Consider the following 17,196-nt stretch of genomic DNA (forward strand, 5'->3'; position numbering starts at 1 on the left):
GTTTTACCACTTACTCACTCCATACAGCTTTGTGCTGCAGCCTTAATACAGCACCAACTGCTGCTGGCTTTCTTGTATGAGCGTCACTTATATTTGAGACAGGTAGCTAGACAGGCAGATAGACAGACTGGTAGACAGATATAAGGTAAAAACCCAATTCAGCCTTTCCTCCCTCCCCCCCATTCTCAAACTCCGTTATTTCCTCAGGTATTATCGCCACTGTGCAATGCGGTCCCTTCCAGAAGTCTGTTGTTAACAGTAATTTTCCTCAAGATTTCTGTATTATCTGTTCTTTAAAAATAACCAATCATACTAGCCAAGGAGATTTGTATAATTAAAAAAACAGTCTTTATGAAACAAAAGAAGAATGGTGAACTTGGAAACAGGATTAAAAGGGTAAAATAAATCAGGAATAAGGCAACAGAATTCCACCAGGGCTGTGCATAACTTCCAAGCCCTTCACCCTGTCTACCAGTAATTTGAAAGGGACAAAAGAATCCGTGACATTCATCATGTGTGACATTCAACCATGCAGATCCCATTCGGTTATACACAAAATGTGTTTGCTTGTGTGGCATTCAAAGAGTCTGTGTTTATCTTACTTCTTTGCCTGCATATCCACTTTTTAACTCCTGAAAAATATGGAAGCCTTATTAGATTTTCAAAGAATATGCACCTTCAGAAGAAAATAAAACTAAATTAATCCGCTGAAGATCCCAAAATGCTATCAGAGACTTATTCAAAAAAACAATTACTAGCACTCAGAATACTGAGTTTATCTGGTAATTCAGAACTCCCATCCTGATTTGGAAGTGATGGAAATGCTCACACAGCTTGTTTTGACTCCACTGATGCCTTTAATATTCTCCACCTCCAGAAACTGAGTGCAGCATGAGCAGGAAGAAAGTTATCACATATTGCTTTACCGGGATACACACTCACACTCAGCTAATATAGACAGAAGGTCCACATTATCCCCTGTAATTCACATTCATTTATTTTTATTATCCTTTTATCAGTGCCTTCAAAAGGGGGTGTGTTCATGTAACTGTTTAGCACAGATGCGTGTCAGTCTTTCACCTAAATGTTTATAAATAAAAAACTTTCTCCGTTATCTTTTTTAACAGACATAAAAACCAAGGCTGAGACTGTTCTCTGATGTCCTCGACTAACTTAGCAGGAACAGTTCAGCCAATTCATTTACACAAAAAATAAGCCTATCAACTAGCTTTCTCCCGCTGTACAGGGTCTGAAATCCTAACACAGCGCAGTATCACAGGGCCAGAGATCACTTTGTGAAAAAGTCTTAAACATTAAAACTGCTAATGGAAATGTCCTAAGCCAAACAGATAACGTGTGTTGGTATGCAAGTGCATGGCTACGCTGACGAGAATCCAGCCTGTGTCCTGTCTGCATTTCGGCATGGTCACCATGGAAATGGGAACTGGCCTGCACAGAGCCTAACAAAGGAAACCTTTAAATGAAAATAACAACACTGGATAGAGACTGCCCAAGATTTCTGCTGGGGAAAATGACTTGCTTTACTCATCTGAAGATGTATAAACTCCCTTTTACCTGTACTAACCCTGAAGGAAAGTACTTTATTCACATTTATCTGTTTGGACGCTAAGCCGTTGCGCTGGCAGTTCTAGTTATTAGCCCTCATGAAAATACATTACATGAAGTACATGAAAAAACCCACTTTCATTTATTCAAAATTTACAATAGTGAAGAAAGACCACAGTGAATAACATTTGCATAGTGCCCAAGAAACACAATAAAACCAAGGAGTATCATCCCTTTTACTTCTTTGTCTTCTTAAATGAAAATTGTGTCACTGAATCAAAAAAGCAAAGAACAATTCAAAAATTGTTTCAGAGCCTGGCAGCACATAGTTAAAACTTATTGGAGAGGTCTCATGTTTACTTTGCCCAAATTATGCACAAATAAATATTAACTGTTAATGTGTTTAGGAGTGTGATGGCAATACCCTGTATGCTTTCTAAAATAAACATAATTTGTACAAAATACAAGTCCTGTAGTACAGTATGAATGAAGCCTTAATTCAATGTGCAATGCTGTGAAAGGCAAAACTCCAAAAATAATATAACAACGCTCCTACTACCTGACAAACTCCCTTAGTAAGAAAAGCTAGAGATAGTTTTAGTTTAAGAAGAGTTAACATTTGGGTCCTGCTTTCAAACAATCTCTAGATTTTAGAATGGTTTTTAACATTGTCACTACTCACAAATATGATAACAAAACAGCAAAAGATGATCACAAAGAAAGAGAAAGGCAAAAATTAAGATGGGTTGTGCTTTAAGTTGGTGAGTGTGTGTGTGTGTGTTACGATCATACACGGCATTTTCACCAGGACTTCTGGCTCCATTTATTGCACCAAATGTTCTTCACTTGCTGTTCAGTTTTCAGTTTAGTCTCTGCTGCTCAGTACATTGCCTTGTACTATTTAGGTATATTATTTTAACATACTGAATTAGCAGCTCAGTTTCCTTTTGGATTCATCTCTACAAATCTTGACCATAAGCATGTAAGTATTTGCAAGAGACAGAGAATTTATTTTTCAACACTCAAGTGAAATGAGAAATCATCCTTAGCCTCATTTAAAAAAAAAAAAAAAAAAAAAAAAGATTAAGGTCAAAAGTACTTACCACTTTTGGATATCTAGTGATACAGTTAAACCTTATTTTTTCAGAATATTTAGCATATTCAAAATACAATTTCCATTGACTTCATTCACAGCTGTGAATACACAGCAGCTCTGCATGTCAAGATGCACTTTCACAACCAGCTCAAGCCAGTAGAAGTGCTGGCTCCCAGTGAAAGGGACTTTTCCAGCTTCCCTCCCTCCTTTGGCCACGAGTCCTGACTGTCCCCTATGCCAGCGCTAACACTTAAATAAATTGTTCAAGTGAACAGGATCAGTTCATCTCCAAAACTAGCCTGGCCCAAAAAAAACCCAGAAAAAATTATTTGGGCAATTGTGTCCCTGACCTGTTCCCCAGACCAAGGGCCCGTGGTAGCATGGGGAAACTGGTGGGAACATGCAATCAGGAGTGGACGAAATGTCCTTTCAGCGTCAGCCCCACATTCAGGTCAGCTTAACCAGATCGTGAAAACGCAGCTTCAGTTTTGAGAACCCCTGGCTGAGCAAAGAGAAAGAGAGGAACACAAAAGCTCCAACCACGTGTCAAAGATTTGATTTAAATGACTCGCCTGAAATTGCACTCAGCTTTTGTGGCAAAAAAGGAGAGAAAGAATCCCATTTTGCAACGGGGAAAAAAAAATCCTCCTTTCTCTTCATCCTACCTTTCTTCCTCATTCATAGAGCACCTTCAAACTTCAAAACTAAGCAAGGCAGGAGGCCCAGCCTCTTCTCTGATCACACAACCTTCCCCTGTCCACAGGCAGCCACAGCCGCACAACTGTGCGTGTGGACCCAAGGGACCGCGTGATGCATTGATTTGCAGAAGGGACAAATCCAGGCTGCTAACTTATTTCAGGCACTTCCTAACTTTTGAATGTTTAACAAGTATCACAACTTGCATCCCAATTTAAACTGAAGAAAAAGACATTAGCGAGATCCTTTCCTATCCCTCTATACAGCTCTACAGCCCATTGCCAACAAGCTCCCTGGGACAACAGGATGTTTTTCATCAGCAAGAGTCAGATATGCACCAAAGACAAAAGGGGACACACTTGGAAAATCCGTATTCTACCCAAAGTTTCAGAGAAATGCCCCCTCCCAATTTCAGATAGGGCTGCTTTCTCCTTAAGCCTGCCCAGGTCCCCACAGGCGGGGGTGAGGACTCATGGTCCTCAAGTATTACACCTGTGGCCCAAAAAGGCATAGCCCATATTTGGCTGTGATTTTTCACTTCAAAGTTAAATAGTGCGAGGACTGTGTTCTTCACAGACTGATTCTAAGAATGTGTCAGGATTACATCATTCACGTCCCGGGTTGCTGGAGGAAGATGTGTGGTGGGCTTGAATGGGAGGGGGGCCTGCTGAAGACAGTACAGGTGAGGCCATGCTAAATTTGATTTCCTCCACTAGGCATGGTCCTTCAGCACTATCACTTGAGAATTGACTCTGAAGTGAATTATTCTCATAAAAGGGAGAACAAGCTGATCGCAGAGCCCAAGAATCAGCTAATGGCATGCAGTACAGACAACTAGTGGACCGGGATCCAGAAGTAAACTGGAAAGCAGAGTGCCTCAAACAACAGAGATTGCTGTAAAAATACCAAATAACATGAGAACACAGGAGAGAGAGTTTCTACATTTTCAGGTGTAGACGTAGACCTCAGACAGAAACAGCTATACCCCACTACAACTCCAACTATTGTCTGACTGAGCTCCACACCAAGGATGGACAGAATTAATGTTAGAATCAAGCTGATAAAAATAGATTCCTTTCCAGAGGAATGCAATTTTCCAAAGATTTGTTACTTGGCCAAATTTAGGCAGATTTTCAAGGCGACGCAAATAGCACCTTCCTGCCAAATTTCAAATATCTCCTCTGAAGCATGAGGGCACTAGAGCTTTCCAAAGAAAATGTTACCAGAATTGAGCCCAGGAAAGCTACTGTATTTTCCACTGGCCTCACTCGCAGAAAGATCTGGACTATTTTGGCCCTGATTTTTAAGAACAGGCTAAGGAAAAAACTGTATGCTTAAAATATAAATTTGAAGAACTAGATGTGGCAACTTATAAGCAACTAAGAGCAATTACACTAAGTTACAACAGTTACTATACAGTAACAGTCACTATAAGCAACTAAGTTACAACAGAAAGCACGAGGCTTTGTTGTATAGGTTGCCCTTAGGACTTTATTAAGTCCTTCTCTTGTGGTTATTCCTCTTATCTTAATCTACTTCTGTGTGCTATATACTCTCTGGTCAATGACTACCAAGGTTGGTAGCAAAGTCGTATTATGAAAATGGTAGTTCTGTTGCATTTCTATTCCTTTCCTCTTGTAGCTTCTACAATGTCTTACTGACTTCCCAAAAACAAAAGTACACACTAACAATGAGTAACCCACATTTTTACTAACCGTTGCATTACTTTTAGTTGAATTTGGGGCCACAACAAAGCAATGCCCCTATGCGGTTCATTTAATATAGATGATTAATTCATACACTGACATAAAATCGTGTTTTAAATAAATTTGGAGTATTTTCCTTAAGTATTGAGTAATTCAGCTAAGCTAGCCCTATTAGATTCAAGAGTACCGCCTTTGACAGTAAAACAGTTCATTAGAATTCAATCAGTTTGACAATGATTATGGGAGAGCTACAACAGCACCACCACAGCAGGACTCCAGATCACTCAGAGAAAATGCTCCCGTCCTGAAACTTTCTTTCCCCACCTACTTCTATAAGATCAAAAAGGCCTACGCAAGTATTAACTCAGCAATTACATCCACTAGCATCAAATCTCATGATACATCTGAAATCAAAATTATGACAGCTTTCAACTGTGTAAATGAAGAGAAATCATGGATAGCGCCTGAACAAAGCAGACCTATCCCACTTCTGTCAGTCTCATTGCCAGAGGAATCCTCTTGAAACCAGTTCTCATCATCTGCTTTCAGCACCACTCCACAAACCTTCGCAAGTCCTAAAACCCCATGAATTATAGGGCATGTTAATGGTCCCGGTGTACTGTGACTGTAGCCAGGAGAATAAAGGATGGATTAAGCAAAAGTGCAGAGTGAATGTTTTGCCCATTGACACTTTTAAGAATTTTTCTTTTTTAAAAAATTACCACGTTGTTTGTATACTGTATATCTCTTCTCAGGTTAATACTTTTGTATTTGATTTCATACCCTGCAGCCGCACATTCCACTGCAGTGTTTGCTATAGTTACTGAAAGAACAAGTTGGAACAGCTCATCAGTGAAAACTTGTTTTTATGCTGCTTCTTCAGTGACTTGCTAATTAAGGGTTTGCGAGAGTGTACAGTAATATTAAAACTCTGAAAGTGCTTGGGAATTCGCTCATGGCAAGTGAATATGATGGCTTAGAGTTCCCAGGAAAATATATGTAATGGTAATTTAGTCCGCCAAGAGAAGGAGGAGATGGTTCAAGTTTCCCTGTCCTTTTCCAAGGAGCGACATCTGCCCAGCAGGGTGGGAACAGACCTAGAGGACTCTTGCAAATGAGGAACAGCATTGACAATGAAGATTATCATCTCGCCTTTTAAAAACGCATAACAACCATATAAACCATAAATTCACACGCCAAGCTGCACCCATTCCCTCCCCCCTCCCCACAGCGCGCACACACTCCATTTTATGGCAAGGTGAACCCCACACCAGTCCAGGAGTTCAGGGCTTTAACCTGCTTCAGAAACGGATGTACCGCACCGCACGCACACGGCCACGGCCACCCACCCTCCTGGCCCCGAAGCCACGGAGGCTCCCACCAGCCGGGCACACGCCGCCCGCCTGTGCCCCGGCGCCGGGGGCCGCCCCCCCGCTCCGCACCGGCGGACCTGCCCGCACCGGGCAGGCAGGCAGGCAGGCAGACAGACAGACAGACCGACCTACCCAGAGCGAGGAGCAGCGGCGGCAGCGCCGCGTCCGCGGAGCCCATGGCGCTGCGCTGCGCGGTGCGGAGGCCGGCACGGTACCGCTCCCGAGCTGGCCGCTTCCCAGGGCGGCACTGAGCGCCACCTGCTCCTCGCCGCCCCGAAATACCCCTCCTCCTCCTCCTCCTCTTCCTCCTCCTCCTCCACGCCCCCTGCACCCCCCTCCCTCCTCCTGCCCCGTTCCCCCCCCACCCCCGGCGGTGCTCGCCGGCGGGGTCCCGGCGGTGCCTTGCGGACTCCGCAGCAGGGTTGTCCCCCGCGGTTCTCCCCCATTTTCGGTCCCCAGGGGAGACTCCCGCGCTGCGCTGGAAGGGGGGCCGCGGAGCCGCCTCAGCTCGGGGTACCCCGAGGCAGTGCTTGGGGGTGGTGGGGGGGGTGGTGTGCGTGTGCCTCCTTCCCAGTTCTGGAGTCAGAAAAATGTAGAATCGCGGTAAAAAGTGGATTGATATAACAGCGTAGAGTGGCTGTCTTCCTGGAGTATTAAATTGGACGTTTAATGACATTAAATCCGTATCTTCTCCTTTAAATGGAATTCCTGCAGAATATCTCCTCAGCTATGCAGGAGTGCAACAGGATCCGAGGGCCTTGGCACACAACTGATCCGAAGTTGGCAATGATGGTGAGGATGTATTGCCTATGCAAAATGCTGCCTACGTAGTCTTAGATGCCAGGCCAACATCCAGGGAGACAATGTGAATCGAAGCCAGTAAAAACAGGGAGGTGAGGATTTCAACTTGCTAAGAAATCAGGAAGAAGTGCAAAGTGGAGGGTACCTGTGTGCTGCGCAGCTTTCAGCCTACCTAGCCTTGTCAGCACTGTTTGAATACTGCATATTCATTTTCCCCATCCTGCTAAATATCAAAATCTGTGGGGCTACCTTTTCATATGGGATGTATTCTATTTTGTAACAATGGTTTCTGCTATAAATTTTTAACTTCTTGGCATTAATATTGTGTAATGAAAAAAACAGTTTGCCTGTAAAATTGAAATAGAAATATTTCCTTCTTTCCCCCTTCTCAGCATCTAGGTCATGGTCCTTAGGTGTGACACAGACTGTAGCTTTTATTTCATGAGTGCTTTAATGTACATGTGTTCTCTCAGTTACTTATTTCTTTTTAATACTCTGAATTGTGAATTAAAATTAAGAGGATTGGCAACAGGTGGGGTTGTTCAACAGGTATTTATTTGAACATTGGTTCTTTATGAACATAAAGCAAGCTCTGCCAGGACATTAATCTAATTGATGGAAGTACAGCAGGCACCCGTCCCTGTATAACTCACATGGATTTCTTTCATCTATTTACCCTTGTAGGACACACAGACATGTTACTCATCCTAGCGCATGAACTTGTGCATGGACTCACTGTTTATGAGCACTTCCCAAGACACCGTCACTTCCGAACTCTGAAGCCCTCGGTCAGTCATTACCAGAAATGACTCATGTGTCTCTCTCAGAGCTGTCCCTGGGTTTCCTCTTCGTGGTGTCACAGAAGCCCTGCAAACAGATAGTTCAAGGTGCAGCTACCTAAGGCAGAAACGTCAGCTTCAGTACCGAGCGCGATCCAGTAATGACCAGTGGGCAGATTGTGGTCGGGAGAGCAGCTCTAGCTGCCTCTGCACCGAGTGTATAAATATGTGTGCAGCTCTGAGTCAAGGAGGAAAATCTGTACTTCTGCAAGGAGGAGGAACACTAATTAATTGATACTAATGAAAGGACAATAGCAAAAAAAAAAAAAAATATTAAAAAAGTCCCCAGCATAGAGAAAAGTGTTTTCTTGATAGATGAAATAAACCTAGAATCCCCCTCTGCCCCACCCTAAAATAACCTCTGCAGACTAGGATGTCTCAGTTTCCTAAGAAACAATGTCTTTGATTCAGTTACATCATTCTAATTATAAATATACCCTAAGGATACGAAACTTTCTTCCTCATCCAGACACAATGTTGAAAAATAGTTTCTCACACACAAAGACTGTCTCCCAGGGTGTTGCTTCTCAGACCAACATTTGTCTGTATCTACAAAGAATAGGTCATAGGAGAATAGATACTGTGAGAATTATTGTACTCTTCAACAATATTCCCTTAGATTAACACTTCTGTCTTAAATAGATTTTAAGGCATTTGATATCAACAGTCTCAGATAATCCTGAACTGTATATTGCATATTATAGAAACCAAGATTTTCTATATTTTGTAGTATTTCACCTTTTTGACTCTCTACAGCTGCTTTATACATATTTTAGTTTTTCAGAAAAATTATTCTTTATTACAGTTCACCTACAGTGATTAAAAAAAAAATCTAATTCAGAGAATAGTTTGCTTAGTGCTCTTTATATTTGCAATTTGAAATGCGGCATGATACACTCCCTTTGCTCTACATGTCTTTGCTCTTTAATGATGTGTTTTATAGCACCCTGTTGTGTCTGCGTGTCAGTGATCACAGGGGCACTTGCCAAAAGCATCATATCTACCAGAGCTGGTTTGGTTTCAGGCTTGGTTCTATGCACATATGGATTACTTGCACATTAGAAGAAGCTATTTTGTTGGCAAGGACCAAACAAACTTTCTTCTTCACAGGAAGGACTGTGGGAAACAAGTAACTTGATCGGTTCCACTACAGAAAGATCACTAGAATTTTTGTGTTTTCAAGAAAAATTAAAAGTTGCAGAGGGAAGATACTGAGAAAATATTTGATTTTTAAAAGAGATTCTTTTTTGTGGAATTTTACAACTAACGTGTGTTATCCTAGCTTTTTAATGTGATGACAAAATGTAAAATTAATGCCAACCTTCTCAGCAAAACATTTGGGTATTTCCATTTTTGTCATCTGTGAGGGGTGGCCACAGAATCAGAGTTTCTGTGGTATGCAAAACTGAGTTTTTTGTTAATGTATTTCTGGGAGGAGCTCTTGCGAAGGTGACATAATTTACACACAGGAGGCCAAGGTGTATGGTTCCAGGTTGCTCCTTTGATATGATTTGTCTGAAGATGTTAGTGGGAAGGGCTACCAAGTACCAGTTATTATTTTTGGCAGACACATGATGTCTGTGACAAAAATGTTGTGGTAAGGGCTGCACTGAAGGAAAAAAGAATAAGCTACTAAAAAAAAAAAAAATCTAAAAAGGAAATGTTAAAATTAGCTGTGAGGATGTAGTTTAGACATTAGCAATATTTCAGTTTCAGAATTAAACTGGAAAAGGTCAAAAATACACAAATGAGATTTTAGGAATTATTTAGGCAATTAGTAGATAATGAAACAGAAATTTGCTATGCTACTGTCCAAATCACACATTTTTAACACTTTGTGCAATTTTTGTTCAATCGTCTCAAAATGCTATAGTAGAACTAGAAAAAGTTGAGTCAGAGTAAGGAAGGTGGGAATGGCCTCAATACCTATGGCCTCAATACCAAGGTAAATTAGGACTCTGCTCTGGAAAAAAACCATGCCTTTAAAAGGACATAGTAAATATATAATAGAAGGCGCATGGATCAAGCTAATGGGGTCAGTTGAACTCTCTTTTACAATACGTGAGGGAGGGATGTCTGATGACCACATAGCAAGGTTAGAAGACAAACAGAAGACGATTCTTCTCCCAGGGAGCATGCAGGCGCAGATTGCAGGGCTGTAGGGTGGCTGATGTTTAAAGTCGACCTGGGTTCCCAGTCCAGATCAGGGAAGAGAAATCCACCAAGAATTGCTAAACACGTTGAAACCTTCCCAGCCCATGAAAACCTTGAGCTGCAAAAAAGGCTGGAGGCTGGAAGAGTGCTTTTGGAAAGCTGGTCTTATGCTTTTCCCTTGGTATCTGCTTTGGCTGACATGAGACAGGACATGATACTGCATAGACCTGTGGTCTGACCCAGTGTTGGTTCTTTTATGTATTTCCGCTATTGGGCCAATGTATTGTTTTCTATGCAATTGATTTAATTATAATGAATAGTCAGGAAGACAGACTTAGTATAAGGATTGGTTATTTTTAGTATTTAGCTCATTCTATGATTATTGAGAATATCAGGGCTGATTTGACTTCAATAGATATATTTCGGAATTCTTAATATGATATTAGTACCAAGATAGTCACCTTCCCCTGCTGGGAATCTGCATAGAAGGCAGAAAACTAGTGAAGGCTGAAAATATCCTATAGTCTCGCTTCCCTTTGAAATCCTCTGCATGCAAAGGGTGGACAGCTAATTCAGGCAGTAAGACTCCCTCTATGTAGATTTCAGAAACACCTATGCTACTGTCTTGAAGGAAATAGAAGTCCTATAGTTCAGGAGGACTGGTGCGTCAGACACCTGAAGTGGTGTGTAATGTGTAGGGTAATGTGTGAAGTGGCGTGTCGAGCCCCCTCCCCAGGCACACGCACACACGCACACCCTGTGTGAGGCAAACTGAGCCCCACGGTTAGTTCCCATTCCTAGGCTTTGTGTTCACAGTTGAAAAGCCACAAGGTACAGCAGTTAATGGATCACACCTGCCATAGGTGATTTATTCTTTCTGTCTCTCTCTTTGTCTGTGCTTTTAAATGAAGGCAAGTCTGGAATCAGTTTCCTCTTTGCCCAGCTGTGCGTTCCCAGCTCCACCTCCTGTGGTGGCACTAACACTTGTACAAGGGTGCAGGAAGGCAATCGGGGGTTGGTGTGGCTGAAAACTAACACACACCCACAGGCAGACACAAAGGGAGTCACAGATAAGTTACAAAAGCAGACAAAAGGCAAATTGGTTTAAAATCCATGGAGTTGCCTCCTCTACCTTGCCATGCATCTCAAACCCACTGAGAATCATCCAGACCCACTTTGGGAAGCTGATTTTCTTACATGGTGATCAACAGTAACCTACCTTGTTATACAAGCCATCCCAGAGTAAAAATTTTAAACCAAGTAACCTGTTTTCCACAAAAGCTGTGGGAGACCTTACAGCAGCCTTCCAGTACCTGAAGGGGGGCTACAAGAAAGCTGGGGAGGGGCTGTTTGCAAGGGCATGTAGTGATAGGACGAGGGACAATGATTTTAAACTAGAGCAGGGCAGGTTTAGATTGGACACTAGGATGAAGTTCTTTGCAATGAGGGTGGTGAAACACTGGAACAAGTTGCCCAGAGAGGTGGTGGAGGCCCCATCCCTGGCAACATTCTAGGCCAGGCTTGATGAGGTGAGGCTCTGAGCAACCTGATCTAGTTAAAGATGTCCCTGCTTACTGCAGGGGGGTTGGACTAGATGGCCTTTAAAGGTCCCTTCTGACCCAACACATTCTATCATTCTATGAAAAAGGGCTAATAGTGATGACAAAGACTCAACATAGACCAAGACCAAAGGTCTGAAAGTCCAACTGGATCAGCGTGCACTTGCTTTCTTAACCAGGTAATATGAACCTCGGAGGGACTAAATGGGACTGAATATTGAAGAAGTCAGGATTTTAGGGAGAAAACACAGCAACCATAGGTAGTTTAATGCTCCTTTTCGCTACAGACAAAGACAAGTATGCCAGAGTTCTGATCTGAAGAGCAGTCCTGCAGGAATAATATTCATGTCCTTTAAAGTGATTCTATTGAGACACTGGAACAGGTTGCCCAGAGAGGTGGTGGAGGCATCCCTGGAGACATCCCTGGAGACATTCAAGGTCAGGCTTGATGAGGCCGTGAGCAACCTGATCTAGTTGAAGATGTCCCTGCTTACTGCAGGGGGGTTGGACTAGATGGCCTTTAAAGGTCCCTTCCAACCCAACACGTTCTATGATTCATTGTATGATTCTCTGATTCTGCCCTCGGAAAAATAAATATAAAGGTGATATTCAAGACAAGGTTCAAAGTAAAACCACTAAAAGGCATCTAGAGCGGGCATCATATGCTCAGCAATAGCTGTATCACTCCCCAGTCCTTCTCCTAATGCACAGCACTGCTTCCTACTCTAGACGTGTCAGCACACATTTACCTACTTCATCCTAGCACAGAGTATCTACATACTTTTGCTGAAGGAGAGCAAAGCTTGTACCTGTCATAAGGAAATTATATTAATGGGTAATAAGGTAGCCAGTGAAAAAATGTTCCCATTCACCTGTGATCCCCAAAAGTGGGAACCTATATGGAGCCTGCTAATGCAGCCTATATAATTTCATGCTCTCTGGAGCAGCTGGTGTGCTACCCCAGCAACTGCAGCCTATTTAACAAAGCATTAACCTTGTTACAGCTCCAGTAACCACTCGAACTCATAAAATAGTGGATATCTTGAAAATATTTCTCAGACAGGAGTTATAAGTACATGATGAGAATCACACAGAATCACAGAATCACACAGAATCACAGAATGATAGTGGTTGGAAGCAACAACTGGAGATCATCTAGTCCAACCCCCCTGCCAGAGCAGGGTAACCTAGAGCAGGCGGCACAGGAACGTGTCCAGGCGGGTTTTGAATATCTCCAGAGTTGGAGACTCCACCACCTCTCTGGGCTGCCTGTTCCAGTGCTCTGCCAGCCTCAAAGTAAAGAAGTTGTTCCTCATGTTGAGATGGAACTTTCTGTGTTCCAGTTTGTGCCTTTTGCCCCTTGTCCTGTTGCTGGGCACCACTAAAAAGCATCTGGCCCCCTCTTCTTGACACCTACCCTTTAGATATTTATAAGCGTTGATGAGATCCTCTCTCAGTCTTCCCTTCTCCAGGCTAAACAGACACAGATCTCTCAGCCTTTCTGCATAAGAGAGGTTCTCCATTCCCTTGATCATCTTTGCAGCTCTCTGCTGGACTCTTTCCAGTAGGTCCTTGTCTTTCTTGAACTGGGGAGCCCAGAACTGGACACAGTACTCCAGATACGGTCTCACCAGGGCTGTGTAGAGGGGGAGGATGACCTCCCTCGACCTGCTGGCCATGCTCCTTTTAATGTACCCCAGGAGACCACTGGCCTTCTTGGCCACAAGGGCACATTGCTAGCTCATGGTCAACTTGTTGTCCACCAGGACTCTCAGGTCCCTCTCTGCAGAGATACTTTCCAGCAGATCGGTCCCTAACCTGTACCGGTGTACGGGGTTATTCCTCCCCAGGTGCAGCACCCTACACTTGTCCTTGTTGAACTTCATTGGGTTCCTCTCCACCCAACCCTCTAGCCTGTCCAGGTCTCGCTGAACGGCAGCACAGCCTTCTGGTGTGCCAGCCACTCCTCCCAGTTTTGTATCATCAGCAAATTTGCTGAGGGTGCACTCTGTCCCCTCATCCAGGATGCTGATGAATATTGTGAGCAAGACTGGACCCAGTACTGACCCCGGGGGAACACCACTACAGGTCTCCAGCTGGACTCTGCACCGCTGATCACAACCCTCTGAGCTCAGCCATTGAACCAGTTCTCAATCCATATCACTGTCCACTCATCTAACCCACATTTCCTAAACTTACCTGTGAGGATGTTATGGGAGACAGTGTCAAAAGCCTTGCTAAAGTTGAGGTGGACAACGTCCACTGCTCTACCCTCATCTACCCAGCCAGTCATACCATCACAAAAGGCTGTCAGACTGATCAAACATGATTTCTCCTTGGTGAATCCATGCTGAGCACTCCCGATAACCTCCTTTTCCTCTACCTGCTTAAAGATGACGTTCAGGATGAGCTATTCCATTCCTTTTCCAGGGTTGGAGGTGAGGCTGACTGGCCTGTAGTTTCCTGGGTCCTGAGAAGATGAGAACCTCTGTCTCCTCAGAACATGCCTTTATTTACATTTTTGACCATTTCTATTTTGAAAACATAGTAGTTGTTTTCTGTTTTTTGGAATTAAGACCTATCTATTCTTCCTTTTTATTTGCCTGTCACAAAAAGTTGCTCAATCATTTCATAGGCTTTTTTTAGTAAATCTGGCTCCCTTAACAATTCCTACTGAATCACACTGGATTTTAAATTAATTAAGAGAGATGAATTTAAGTCTTAATGCACTGTTGTATTGTTGGGTTTTTTTTCTTTTTTTTTTATATATTGATTGCATTGTAAATGTGTTAAGCTAATAAATAATACTGAATAGAAAAAAATACCCTTTGTTATATACATTGCTGCGGAATTGGAGCTATTTGCAATTGATCATTTGCTACATTATCTACCATTAGCTACTAAACCTTGAGTTAAAGATGAAATATCAGACAGGTTGATGGGGGATACAATGTGGTAACAGAACCAAGAGTCATCTAGTTGACCGGATGCACCAAAGTGCTTTATATCAGATTGCAGAAATCTTACTCACCATATAAGAAAAATTCTCTTGGGGGCGTGATGAGGGGGGGGCAAACAGGCCAACCCTCAGTAATTGGAATGAAACCTGAAGGTGCTTTGCATTTAAGGGATGAATTATGTTGCAGTAGTATCTTATAAGACATATATTGCTCTCTAAATATACTTACTAATGGCTGTTTGCTGAGAGCTTCAGATGTCTTTCCAAATACTGGAAATTCATGACATAAAGGAGGCCAGAGACTGTGAATTAATTTTGGCGGATCCCTCAAATAAACAGCAAAAAGCAACTCAGTAGTTTTTGAGGTTCCTGAGAGTCTCAAAACCTACAACACCAATACCACCAAACCCCATTTTTCTGGCTAACAGGGTAGTGGGAAGTTTCATCAGAACCCTAGAAGTTTTGAGATGTAATAGCATCTGTTGTGGCATAGTGCAAAATGACTGAGGCCAGAGTAATAGGCTCTTGTCAGTGAGATTTTATGATCTGGCAAACAAGAAAGTGAGCTACTGATGGCTATTAATTTAGACCATGAGATGAGAATACGCAGCGAGATTTGTGTCTACAATTCCCCCAAAGGAAAAGCATTATTTTTCCCAGACTGTATCTACCGTCGCAAAATTGCAAAACTTCCAATGCTTTTCAGGGAAAACTGAGAAGCTCCTCTGTTTTTCATCTTATCCTCTCTGGTAAGATGAAAAGGCTCCTTAATGGAAGACAATATGAAGAAACTTTCACAAGAGAGAAAGAGATCTTATTCCTTTACCCCAGGAGAAAGAATAAAGGCACCCTTAATATGAATAAACCTTAAGGACCACATGTAATACTGAATCAGATACTTGAAGCTTTCCAATAAATATTAACTTCCAGTTCCAAATCAAGCTGAAGCTTTCCAATAAATATTAAGTTCCAGTTCCAAATCAAGCTGAACCATAACTGGGAAGCAGGATTTCACCATGGCCACTGCTAAGAGTGGACAGAGAATATGCGAAGGCGATGGACAAAGTATGCCAAGACAACTGGCCCGCTAGATGTAAATGTGCAATCCACTTTGTATACTTCTCCCTCTCCCATTTCTTTGAAAATCCCTAGGAGGTGCAACATTCAGTGAGCCCTTGAGGAATGTCTGTCCTTTCTGAGAAGACTTACAACACTGAGAAAAGGAGACGGGCAGAAGCATAAGTGCACGAGAGGGGCAAAGCAATAAAGGAGCATTATGCCCCACCATACTAGAGTCAGCAGAAAAATCTGCCTGAGGGTCTTTTACTCACCCTTTTGTTTGAATGAGCAAAGTCCACTATCTCTGAGGTGTCAGCCCTCAGTCTTTGTAATTAAGACATAATTGCATTGAGGGCAGTTCACTGCATCATACACTGCTTTAAACAGAATCCGGTTGTGCTCTCTAAACTGTGGAATTGGCCAGTTGTTACTAAAACTTCATCAGTGCCTTCATCTTTAAGACTTCATTTTTACACGACTCAAATCACATCCACTGCATGGACTGCTATTGCCTTTGAACTGTGAAGCCTTAGGGCTGCTTCTGCTAAATGCAATGAATTACAATCTAGTTTTGTGCAAGTGATACATAATATTACACTTCTTGCTGTGAGAAAGTGATGCTAAGTCTTTTTTAATTCCATTGAAAAACAATGTAAAACAAACAAAGAAAAATAGAGGTGACTTTTTTTTTTTTTTTCCTGATTTTCATTGAAATACTCCCATGGAAAATGTCCAGCAACTCTAATGATCAGATATATACAGAGTAGGATATTTGGTGAGCACTCCCCACTCCCCTATGACTGGACAGGATGTTGCTATTAGAGAATTGTGATTCACCATCAAAGTAGTCTCTGATGAGATAACAGTTAAGTAATTACATGGTTTGTAATGTTTTCTTAAAGCTAGATGTGATATAAAAGGTGTAATCTTTGTCTTCTAGGAAGTTTTGATACAAGTGTTTACTAGCCTTTAAGGAAGATGATGTGAATCATTTACAACTATGCAAAATAACGGACTGTTTGGGTCACAGGAATAATTTGTACAGAAGAATCACTGGATAGGAAGAATGGTTAGATAACTGAATGTGTCTTCAACTTTTATGCACGTAATGTTATGAAAACAAGTATATGTCAGGAAGTCATACGGTCCTCTGGAAAGCTTTCAAATGTAGCTATTAAGTACAGAATCCATACAATTAATGGCAATGTATTTCTGACAGCTTGACTACATTTGAGGTTTCCTTGATGTTATACTGTGCAAGAACGCTTATTTCTACAACAGCTTTATATTGACAGCTAGATGGATTAGTTTTCAGGTACTGAGATGCCTTGGTATTATTCTCACATGAATGTAAAGCAAACAAACTGCAAAGGAGGCTTGTTAGACTC

General features: G+C 42.2%; 1 protein-coding gene across 1 annotated transcript in view; it reads right to left on the reverse strand.

Moving 5' to 3' along the window:
- The window catches only part of ITGA2 (integrin subunit alpha 2), a 69,782-nt gene extending 63,080 nt beyond the window's left edge, over window positions 1-6,702 (reverse strand). The window contains exon 1 of the mRNA XM_063321379.1: window positions 6,570-6,702. Within this exon, the coding sequence (XP_063177449.1) occupies window positions 6,570-6,615 (46 nt within the window). The 5' untranslated portion in view covers window positions 6,616-6,702. The remainder of the gene's footprint in view (window positions 1-6,569) is intronic.
- Window positions 6,703-17,196: the final 10,494 nt, after the last annotated feature.

Source organism: Chroicocephalus ridibundus, chromosome Z (genome assembly GCF_963924245.1).
Source record: "Chroicocephalus ridibundus chromosome Z, bChrRid1.1, whole genome shotgun sequence".
NCBI lineage: Eukaryota > Metazoa > Chordata > Aves > Charadriiformes > Laridae > Chroicocephalus > Chroicocephalus ridibundus.